This window comes from Microtus pennsylvanicus, chromosome 7 (assembly GCF_037038515.1).
Source record: "Microtus pennsylvanicus isolate mMicPen1 chromosome 7, mMicPen1.hap1, whole genome shotgun sequence".
Classification (NCBI taxonomy): domain Eukaryota; kingdom Metazoa; phylum Chordata; class Mammalia; order Rodentia; family Cricetidae; genus Microtus; species Microtus pennsylvanicus.
In genome coordinates this window covers 119,542,464-119,554,488 of record NC_134585.1, presented here as the reverse complement: position 1 = coordinate 119,554,488, position 12,025 = coordinate 119,542,464, and the positions used below count along the sequence as shown (strand labels likewise).

General features: G+C 43.0%; 1 protein-coding gene across 2 annotated transcripts in view; it reads left to right on the top strand.

The window, feature by feature from the left end:
- Positions 1-12,025, top strand: part of Pogz (pogo transposable element derived with ZNF domain) — a 57,304-nt gene that overhangs the window by 31,473 nt on the left and 13,806 nt on the right. Inside the window, exons 5-8 of one of the 2 annotated variants that reach the window (XM_075978237.1) lie at positions 3,341-3,516; positions 5,012-5,120; positions 6,925-7,215; positions 7,293-7,502. The exons of the other annotated variant lie outside the window; for it this stretch is intronic. Of the exons in view, the coding sequence (XP_075834352.1) occupies positions 3,341-3,516; positions 5,012-5,120; positions 6,925-7,215; positions 7,293-7,502 (786 nt within the window). The remainder of the gene's footprint in view (positions 1-3,340; positions 3,517-5,011; positions 5,121-6,924; positions 7,216-7,292; positions 7,503-12,025) is intronic. 2 annotated transcript variants of the gene reach the window in all.

Here is a 12,025-nt window from a genome sequence, read left to right as displayed (position 1 = left end):
TGGCCTAGAACTCAGTATATAGACCAGATTGGTCTCAAAGCTATAGAGATCCACTTGCTTTTGCCTCCTGAGTGCTGGGAATAAAGACATGTGCTACATATGTTCTTTGATTTTTTTTTCTTTCCTGTGTGTGTGTGTTATTAGGAACTGAACATGTTCCCTCACCACACTGGGAATTGAATATAAGACCTCACTCATACTAAGGTATATTCCCATTTTCCAGCCAGCCCCCTTTTAAGTATTTGTTTTGGAGTAGAGTTTACCTAAACTACCCAGGCTAGCCCTAAACTTGGTTTCTTCTGCTTTGTCCCCCTAAGTAGGCATTTTTTTTAATTTTTTTTATTTTTTTATATTTATTTATTATGTACACAATAGTCTGTCTGTGTGTATGCCTGAAGGCCAGAAGAGGGCGCCAGACCTCTTTACAGATGGTTGTGAGCCACCATGTGGTTGCCGGGAATTGAACTCAGGACCTTTGGAAGAGCAGGCAATGCTCTTAACCTCTGAGCCATCTCTCCAGCCCCCTAAGTAGGCATTTTATTTCCTTTAGAGATCCATTTTATTGCTGTAAGAATAATCTGTGGGTCTGGAGATGAAGCTCAGTTAGAATACATGCATAGTATGGCAAAGCCCTGAGTTAGGACCCTCTAACAGATAAAGAAGAGCAGGGGCTTGGGAAATGGCTCAGTCATTAAAGTCTTTCCACACAAGCACAAGGACCTGAGTTAGAGTCCCATGACCCATGCAAAGTTTTGGTGGATCCTTGGGGCTCACTGTCTAGCCTAGCCTTCTCATCTAGTTCCAGGCCAGTGAAAGACTTGTCTCAAAGCCAAAACCAAAACAAGACAGACAGCACCTGAGACTAGTCACTGTCCTCCACATGCACACACAAAATAAAAATAAGTGATTGTCAGGGAGGCCAGCCTGGTCTACAGAGTGAGTTCCTGGTCAGCCTCCAAAGCTACAGAGAAACCCTCTCAGAAAACAAAACAACAAAATCTTAGAGGCGGGCAAGGTGTGAAGGAACATTGGTGCATACCTGTCTGTGATCATGATACTTGGGATTGTGAGTTCAAGGTCCGCCTGCTACATAGCAAGACCTTGTTTTAAAGAAAAATGGAGTAAGAGAGAGAAGAAAATAGAGAAAATCTAGGAAACAAAGTCAAAAGGGGTGGGGATTAGCTGTCCTATCATGTGGAAGTGATTATTTGTAGTTCTTCATTTATGCGAATGTTACCTTTATACACTTTTGTATACTGTGTAGTGATGGCTTTTTACAAAAATAGACTCATACATTTCCCCTACTTTTTCTTGTACATAGTAGTGACTATCTTGTTATCTTAATGCTAATAGCTTTAATTGTTTTGTTGTTTCTTATGGGGGGTGGGTCTTGCCATACAACTCTGGCTAAAACTCACTCTGTAGACTAGACTGGTCTGGGATTCATAGATCCTTTTGACTCTGCCTTTGCCTCCCAGGTACTGAGATTTAAAAATGTGTGCCTCATACCTGTTTGTCTTTTAAATTAATTAGTTTATTTAGTTTATGTGTATTATGTCTGTGCACCATGTGTGCACCTGGAGCCATTGTAGGTCAGAAGAAGGCATTGAATCCCCTCCAGCAGGAGATGGTTGCAGTGGGAATTAAATCCACATCCTCTACAAGAGCAACAAAAGCTCTTAACTGTTGAGCCAGCTTTCTTCTAGCCCTCTATTTTGATTTTGAGGCAGGATTTCATATAGCCCAGGCTAGCCTTGAAATTTCTATTTGGCTGAGGCTGGCCTTGTGTTCCTGATGTTTGTGCTTCCGTTCTCAAGTGCTGGATTTACAGGTGTGTACACACACACATTTTGGTTTTCTTTCTTTCTTTCTTTCTTTTTTTCTTTTTGAGCCTAGACTTGTTTACCAGGTTGGCTTCAAACTTGCTATAGCAACAGATGACTGTGACTTCCTGCTGATGCCAGGATCACAGGCATGTAACACAAGCCTGGCTTGTGTAGTGCTGGCGTTTAAACCAAAGGCCTCATCTATGCTAGAAGGCACTCTGCCAACTGAGCTACATCTCCAGCCCTTTCTGACATTCTGTTTTGGTTTGGTTTTTTGTTTTTATTATTTTGAGATAGGGTTTCTCTGTGTAGCCCTGGATGTCCTGGAACTCACTATGTAAACCAGGCTGGTCTTGAACTCAGAGATCTGTCTCCCTCTGCTTCGCAAGTACTGGGACTAAAGGCATGTGCCACTACCTCCCTTCTTACCCAGCTCCTATCTAACAGTTTTGGTTATCATACTTCCCATTGTTTGATTAATGTGTTAACAGTAGATTATAAAAGGTACATTGATATTTCACTTACAGAGAGCTACAGTGAGTGCTGGATAAGATTTATGCATTTATTACCTGTAATTCCAGCATTTAGGAGGTTGAGTCAGGAATATTGGGTGGTTTGAGGCCTGTCTAGGCTATAACAAGGCTACCTCAGAAAACACTTCCTTCGACAAGGCCACACCTCCCAATCCTTCTCCAACTATTTCATAACTATGACCCAAGCATTCAATTATGTGAGCTTATAAGGGGCCATTTTTACCCAAACCTCCACAGGGTATTTCCTATGGAAGAATGTCGGATGTTATTTGATTCATACTACCTGAACCCTTTCTCAAACAAAAATAAATTTAGGGCCAGCAAGATGGCTTGATGAGTAAAGGGCACTTGCCACTCAGCCTGAGGACCTGAGAACTACCTCACACACATTGTCTCTGACCTCCCACATGGGACATGGAACACGGAACTCAAGCACACATTTACAATAAACAATTGTGAAAAATGTAAGGGGATTAGTTAATAACAAATTACCTTCTTACAAATAGAGTTTTTTTTCTAAAATAAGAAATTCTTGTCTTTGCTGTGCTGACTGGGGAGAAAGCGTTAGTGTGGAGAGAGGAGCTAGTGTCTTCCAGCCTTCATCAGGCTGCACTGCCCTGACCCTTTGTTTTCTGTTAGCGATGGTGCTGCATGGAGCTTGGGGCTAGGGTTTACTTGTTTTGCTTTTGTTTTTGTTGTTGTTGTTTTCGAGACAGGGTTTCTCTGTATAGCTTTTGGAGCCTCTACTGGAGCTCACTTTTTAGATCAGGTTGGCCTTGAACTCACAGAGATCTGCCTGCCTCTGCCTCCTGAGTGGAAGCTTAAGTTTTAGTGAGTTTGGTGACATTAAGCCTGAGGTGAGTAGTGGAAGCTAAATAACTTTGGCATCTGAGACACCGTTTCTTACAGAACACGTTTAGCAATGCTCTAAAATCCCTTTCTTTTTGTTCTCCCCTGTTTTGCCTGTCTGTTACCCTTTAGCTGGTAATACTTTGGTTCAACAAGGTGGTCAGCCACTCATTCTGACCCAGAATCCAGCACCAGGACTGGGAACAATGGTTACTCAACCAGTATTGAGACCTGTCCAGGTCATGCAGAATGCCAATCATGTGACTAACTCCTCTGTGGCCTCACAGCCTATATTCATCACTACCCAGGTGAGTAGGACTTTGAATTCTGGGACTTGTAGAGGAACTAGGACTGTGGGCCTCCCAAAGCTCTACCTTAGGCAGTGTCTTCACCATTAGAAATGCTTCTGAGTCTTGCCTGTTGAATTGAGGTTCTCTTTACTTCTCTTCCTTGTGAAATGCCCAGTATAGCATCATGCCTGCATATTTTCTGCCATACACCTTAGAGGTCTGTTGAGTTGACTAAAATCTGGGCAGAAATCATGGGGAAAGTTAGAATTAGAAAGCCTTGACACCTCTGGGCAATGGTGGCATACTTTTAATCCCATCACCCTGGAGGCAGAGGTAGGCAGATTGTGAGCTCAAGGCCAGCCTGGTCTACAAAAGTGAGTTCTAGGACAGCCAGAGCTGTTACACAGAGAAACCCCATCACCAAAAAAAAAAAAAAAAAGGCAAAAGAAGGCCTTCACACAGGACTGGAGAGATGGCTTGCTGGTCAAGAGCATTTGTTGCTCTTGCAGAGGACCCAGGTTTAATTCCAAACACCCACATGTCAACTCATAACTGTTACAGAATTTTCCTGATACCTTCTTCTGACCTCTGTAGACACCAGGCACTCCTGTGGTGCACATACGTACATGCAGGCAAAATAAAACACTCATACATGTAAAATAAATATTAATTTTTTTTTTAAGTCCTCACATTTGCCTTGCAATCCTCAACATTTGCCTTGTAAGCGTTCCTTTTTGCTTGGGCTACTTAACTCCTAGGGTAAGTTTATTGACTTTGAAGATATATGTATAAGATGAGTGGCCTTTGAAGAAGGAAGGCTCACCATACAGTGGAGTAATTAGGAGTTGAAAGCCCAAATCTGAGCGGAATGTAAAGGCATGTGCTTCCCTTTGCCTGAGGCATCCTGATTTCTATACTCTCTTACTAATTTATCAGAGGTTTGTCACCTTTAAAGTGGGCTTTAGGAGCAGCATATAAAACAAGGATTGTTTTTATATTTTGGAACACTAAAGTACTGGTAATGATTTTGGTCTTTCCTGTCAAAGCACCAGTCTGTGAATACATAGTTTTGTTGTTTTTGTTACATAATAGTTTGCTAAAGACAGGCTGGGTATGGTGGTGCATACCTGTAAAACCAGCTCCTGGAAGACAGAAGCAGAACTGTCATAAAGTCAAGGCTAGTCTGAGCTACATTCCTGATTTTGAGGCCAACCTTGGCTACTTAAACCCTGTCTCAAAATAAAACAAAGTTGTTTGCAAACACAATTAGGAATTTGTTGGCAACCTAGGATACATAGCAAGAAACAAGTTCAAAAGCAAAAACAGAACAAAACAACATTTTACAAAAATATGGCATGGGAGAATTTCCTAAAGTTTTCCATTTCAGTTATTTGAAAGCTGTACCTCTAGAGAGAGAACCCTTAGATTAGAATATGGGGCTGTCATTCATACTGCAGTCAGAACCAGGGCTAGTTTCTCTCTGTGCTAAAGGTCATTTTGCTTTTTAATACAGGGATTTCCTGTAAGGAATGTTCGGCCCGTACAAAATGCAATGAATCAGGTTGGGATTGTGCTGAATGTACAGCAAGGACAAACAGTCAGACCAATTACACTGGTCCCAGGTAAGGAGATCCTTGGAGTAACCTGGCATCCAGGTATTTATTTTAACTGTCTCAAAATAGTTTAGAGCATTTGAAGGCATGTATTTAAAGAAGAATTTTAAATACGATTTTAACAATTTAAGCCCGCCGGGTGGTGGTGGCGCACACCTTTAACTGCAGCATCTGAAGGCAGAGAAGCCGGTGGATCTTAATGAGTTAGAGGCCAGCCTGGTCTACAAAGTGAGTTCCAGGGCAGTCAGGACTATTAACATAGAGAAACCCTGTTTTAAAAAAATCAAACCAAAACAATGCAATTTAAGCCCAGTTGTTTGTTTGTTTGTTTTTTAAAACAACAACATTCTTGGTCTCCAGTGTGAGTTCTAGGACAGCCAAGGCTGTTAACACAGAAACCCTGTCTTTAAAAAAACCAAAGGGGAAAAAAAGGTTCCTAAGCTTTGGCCAGGGTGGTAACTTTATTTTTATATTTAGCTTTTCACTTCTCTTCATGAGTTATAGTAAGGCTTATGTAGTCATTGTCAGTATATGCTGATTAAGTCAGCTATTGTTTGATATCCTGAAAGAATATTGTTAATGCCAAGTCACAACTCGTATTCCATATATATGTACTCATCTTTGTGGTAGGATTATAAATTGAATTTTACTTTAATTTCAAAGCATAGGTTTGGATATGCAGCCAGCCATGATGGCACACTCCTGGAATCCAGCTTTCAGGAGGTTGAAGCAGGAGGATTACTGTGAATTCAAGGCCAGTCTTATCTCAAGAAACAAACAAACCAAGGCAGGGGGTGGGAGGACCTTAGATGTAAATTAAGTAAATGATATATTCTTTGAGGATAAGGTTACTAATAATGGAATATTAAAGAACCCTGGAGCTGGGGTTGTAGCCAGGGTAGAGTGTGTTCTTAGCATTGCTTGAGGCTTTGATTCAACTTCTAGTACCAAAAAGAATCTTGTAATTTTCCTCTAAGTCATATTTCATATGTATCAGGTTTTCTACAGTTCAGGTCAAATGGAGAATCACTTTATTCAATCGTATATACAGGAACCACAGGGCCAGTAGGTGGCCCAGGGCTAAAAGGACCTCCCAGCCTGACAGCCTGTTCACTCCCTAGTAGCCACAAGCTGGAAGGAGACAGCATTTCCACAAGGTGTGTTCTGACCTATGTATGCACACTGGTACACACTGTGGTACACGTGGATATACATTCACAAGTGAGGATAAAAATATTAAGGAGGCCTCTGCAGTTTGACTTTCTAAAGAATTTTTTGTTTTTGATCTCAGAGCCCACCGGACATTTTTAGGTCATAAGTCTGATTAGATTTCTCTGTAGACATTCTGGTGTTCCATAAGTATTTTTCAGTGGAATTTCCTACAATTGTCCCTTTGGGACATTCTGGTAGAGAAGTTGCCTGTCCTATTTGAGTGTATAGAAGAAAATGGAAAATACTTTCAGAATCTGAAAAAAGATTGTAAGGACCAAATTTGACCTTTGTTCTATATCTACCCATTCTTTCTCCTCCTCCTAATACAGAGGTCAAGCTACTCTTTGTGTTCTTGAGGTGAAAAGTGTAGTGCGGAAGGTGTCTGCAGAGGAGGTGATGGGAGCTATCTCCTAATTACTACCTTAGCTGCTTAGGACAGCCACTGCTTTCTTAGATGTTCTTGGTAACCTCTGGTGACTGCTCAGAAAGTTTAGGGAAATAACTTTTTCCTGTTCTTGTATTTCTAGGAAAGGCAAGAAAATATGTTATAGGTGAGCTTGCTGATGAAGGTTTGGGACTTTTCTTGTCTCTCTTTTAAAAGCCCCAGGTACACAGTTTGTTAAGCCGACAGTTGGCGTCCCACAGGTGTTCTCTCAGATGACCCCCGTGAGGCCAGGCTCCACAGTGCCTGTGAGGCCCACCACCAACACCTTCACCACCGTCATCCCAGCTACTCTGACCATCAGAAGCACTGTCCCACAGTCCCAGTCCCAGCAGACCAAGTCCACTCCCAGCACTTCCACTACTCCCACTGCCACACAGCCAACCTCACTGGGGCAGCTAGCTGTACAGCCTCTGGGCCAGTCCAGCCAGACCTCGAATCCCAAACTAGGTGAGACTTGGGCTGAGGAGATGCAGAACAGCATGGGGAGTGGGTGGGAAGCAGATGGTTTCACTTGGTCAATGTAGCTCCCTCCTTCCCCTCTCCACCTGCAGTGAGCATTGCCAGCTTTGTCACTGTGAAGCGACCTGGGGTTACAGGTGAAAATAGCAACGAAGTGGCCAAATTGGTGAATACGCTAAACACTGTCCCTTCCCTGGGCCAGAGTCCTGGGCCAGTGCTGGTGTCCAACAACAGTTCTGCTCAAAGAACCAGTGGACCCGAATCTTCAGTGAAAGGTAATGTGAGAGACTGAGCCTCCAGTCAGTCCTTGAGAAAACAGTGATACAGTATGAAATGGGATGTAGTGCTCTGATCTAGGCTTCTGAAATGCCCGTGTAGCCAGAAGGTGCCGGGTGTGAGCATTTCACTGCAGCTTCTTGATGGGTCATCAGCGATGTCTTCGCGGAAGAGGGGAATTTTCTGGGGTGATTTTTTTTTTACCGTTTATTTATTTATTTATTTTAAAGATTTTTAAAATTTATTTATTATGTATACAGTGTTCTGTCTGCATGTATGTCTGCAGGACAGAAGAAGGCACCAGATCTCATTACAGATGGTTGTGAGCCACCATGTGGTTGCTGGGAATTGAACTCGGGTCTTTTGGAAGAGCAGCCATGTCTCCAGCCTCATTTATTTATTTTACATGTGTGGGTATTTTGTCTTCATGTATGTCTGCACTCTAGAAGAGGACATTGGATCTCACAGGACCACAGCTATAGACAGTTGGGAGTTTCCATGTGTGTGCTGGGAGTTGAACTGAGAATCTGTGGAGGAACAGCTGGTCCTCTTAACCACTGAGCCATCTATCAACTCCTGGGGTGGATTTTTAAAGTTGAGATGGTGTAGAGAGGTTTTTAGAAAGAGAGACTGTGACTGGGGATGCTCAGTGGTCCAGAGCAGGGACTGGTACCTTTCTGTGAATCTCCTAGGCTCTGTGCACAGCATGTGCTCTGTCCCGTGTTAACTTACGCTGGTACCGTTGTGTATTTTTTTTTTTTTTTTGATTTTTCGAGACAGGGTTTCTCTGTGGTTTTGGAGCCTGTCCTGGAACTAGCTCTTGTAGACCAGGCTGGTCTCGAACTCACAGAGATCCGCCTGCCTCTGCCTCCCAAGTGCTGGGATTAAAGGCGTGCGCCACCACCGCCCGGCTTGGTACCGTTGTGTAAAGCAGCTGCCAGTACTAGATAAATGGATGAGAGCTGGGCTCGTCCAGCTCAGAACACCATACTCAAAAGAGAATTGGTGAGAAAAGGGTTTATTTAGTTTATAACTTTACATCAAAGAAAGTTAGGACTGGGACTATCCAACAGTGCAGGAGCCTGGAGGCAGGAGCTGATGCAGAGCCCATGGAGGGTACTGCTTACTGACTTGCTCCTCATGGTTTGCTCAGCCTGCTTTCTTATAGAACCCAGGACCACCAGCCTAGGGATGGCCCCACCCACAATGTACTGGGCTCTTTCCCATCAGTCACTAATTAATAACTAAAGTTATTATGGGATCTGAATTTGGAATTTCAGTAAAGTGCTTGCTGTCTAAGCTCGAGGACCTGTGGATCCCCAGCACCCAAGTAAAATCCAGCATGGTGGCACATGTGTATGACTCCAGCACGGGGGGGGGTGTGGATGCCGATGGATCATGGTGCTCCACGACCAGTCAGTGTAGCTGAAATGGTGTCGCGACTGCCTGGTTTATTAGAAGACCCTGTCTTTAAAAATTTGGAGAGTGAGCTGGGCAGTGGTGGCGCACGCCTTTAATCCCAGCACTCTGTGAGTTCGAGGCCAGCCTGGTCTAGAGAGCTAGTTCCAGGACAAGCTCCAAAGCCACAGAGAAACCCTGTCTCGGGAAAAAAAAAAAAAAATTGGAGAGTGATAGCAGGAGAGGCCGGAAGCCAGCCTCTGACCTCTACAAGTGAGCACATGCACACATGCATAATGCATACGTGTCTAAACCATGAAAAAAGAAAAAAGTGGACAGTTATACATGCCTATAAATAGATCCAGGTACTTAGAAACCACGAAAAGGATTGCCTTGTACCCAAAGATCCTGTCTTAGAAATCAGTAACCAAGTCTGGTGACTCGTGCTTGTTATCTAGCACTCAGGAGGTTGATGCATGAAGATTGTTACAGCACACGGGAGGTTCTGCCCTAAAACAACTGACCAAAAACTAAAAACTGTAGGAAAAAGCATAGGGGGAAAACCTTGGCAATATTAGATTTAACAACTGTTTCTTGGAAGCCAAAAGTACAGGCAAGAATAAAAATTGCTAAATTTGAAATTTTAAACTTATATGCATCAGAGAATATTGATAGCACAGTGAAAAAGGAATCTGTAGAGGGGGAGGAAATACATTGTGCTGAGAGATCACTAATTCGTAAATAATTTCTGCAGTCTGCACAGTAACAAACCTAAGCAACTGAAGAGGGGGCAAAGCAGACGGGCTGATGGCTCAGAGGGTAAGGGTGCCTGCTACCAAGGCCGATGACCTGAGCTCTATCCCTGGAATCTACCCAAAGGAAGGAGTGACCTCTACACACCTGCTGTGGCATGTGTGCAGATATATAAAATAAATCTAACAAAAAATGTTACGTTTTTGTTGTGCCTATTGTGTGGCCCATGCTTTTCATCCCAGCACTTGAGAGACAGAGGCAGGCAGTTCTCTGAATTGGAAGCCAGCTTGGTCTACATACACAGTAAGTTCTAGAACAGCCAAGGCTACATAGAGAAGCCTTGTCTCAGAAAAGCAAAACACTAATAATAATAATATATTTTTTAAATGAGGCAAAGAGGCTCTGGATTCCATTCCCCTGCAGCGGTTGGGGAAAGACATCTCCGCAGACAGTCTTAAGATAGCTGGCAGTATCAGTTGAGGGAAACATAAAAATCATGGTGAAATGCTATCTGTACCGGTTAGGATAGTGACTCAGAAAGCAATAAATGACCCAACTAAACCAACTCAGAAAGACAAGTACTGTGTGTTCTCTCATGTATGTTACTATGTGTGTGCTTATGTAAGAGTAAGTACATAGAGATAGAAAACTAGGAAAGGGGCAAATGGTTGGGGAGAGGTGAGTAGGGATCAAGGAGGTAAATAGAGATTAATAGAGCACATGTGCTAGGAAGTAGAAGAGGAAATACTAGGGTTGGAAGGGTCCAAGCAGGGACAGGTAGGTAATGAGAGGAACACATAGGGGCAGAGATTCAGCCAAGACTGAAAATGCCATAAGGAACTCACTCTGTATGCTAATTACAAAAGATCTCTTCAGAGAGGGTTTTAAGATTGTGAGAAAATATCACCTTGATCTAGCCAAGTTATTTTACTTTTCTTCCTGCATGTTGACTAAGTCAGTGTCAGAATATAATAAAAGGAAGTCGTAATTGTTTCTTGTTGTTGTTGCTGTTTTGTTTCTCTTACTTTTACTCTTTTGGGGGGGAGGGGTGTTGCCTTCTTGTATGTGTGTGTACCACATGTATGCCTGGTGCCCAGAGAAACCAGAAGAGGCCGTGAGATGGGTGTGAACCACAGTGTGAGTGCTGGAGAAACCATGATTTCCCAGAAGAACAGCCAGTGCTCTTAATAGCTGAGCCATCTCTTGAGCCCCTGTCCATTGTTTTTGAAAGTAACAAAATGGTGCAGGCAAGATAAGATGGTGGCTCAGCATGCAAAGATTCTTCCCGCCAAGCCTGGCGTCCTGAATTCCATCTCTGGGACCCACACTGAAGAGCAGAACTGACTTCTTTTGTTCTGACCATACACACATTCACACACAAAATAGATTGAACATTTAGGTGAGGATATAGAGAAAGATGTAGAGAAATAAAGAATCCTCATGCACTTTTGGCGGGGATATGACACTACAGATACTGTGAAAAATAGTACGATGTTTCTCCAAGACCACTTAGTTACACATGCTTCAGGAGCTCTGCTTCTGAGCACATATTGAAGAGCATTGACGTCGGGGACCAGCACAGCAAGCTGTGTGCCTCTGCTCGTAGCAGCAGCATTTCTATTAGGCAGAAGGTGAGAACAGCCTAAATCGTCCTCAAATCGTGAATGTCTGAACAAAATGTGTCCTGTTTACACAATGGTGTGATATTTAGGTTTAAAAATGAAGTCATTTTTTTTCTTTCCAAAAGTTCTTTTTGTTTATTTTTAAGACTGTATTTTAATTATATTTTTTCCTTCCCTTTCCTCCTTCCAAACCCTCCCATATTGCCTTGCCCACTTTCCGACAAACTTATGGCCTCTTTTTTCATCAGTTTTTATTGCATACATTATATGTATTTGCATATACATACATATTCCTAAATATACCCTTTGAGTTCATAGAACGCTACTTGTATGTATAAGAAGTCATTTTGACATGAAACATTGTCAGGCTGTGTGAACTACTGTCACGCTCTGTGCCAGCACGTGTACATGGGTAGTAGTGTACATCTGTCCTAGACCCTGGGGTGTGCAGGGAGGAGGATCAGGAGCTCAGAGGCGGCCCCCACTGTATAGCGCCTTTAAGGCTGGTACGGGCTACACGAGGCACTGTTTCAGGCAAAACTCTCCACAAAATAGTTTCTGTAAGTTAAGAAAGGTTCTGAAGGGCTGGAGAGATGGCACAATGATTTAAGAGTACTGGCTGCTCTTCCAGAGGACCTGCGTTCAATTCTCAGCACTCATGTGGCAGCTCACAACTGTCTGTAACTCCAGTTGCAGGGGATCCAATGCCCTCACACAGACATGAGTGCAGACAAAACACCAATGCACAT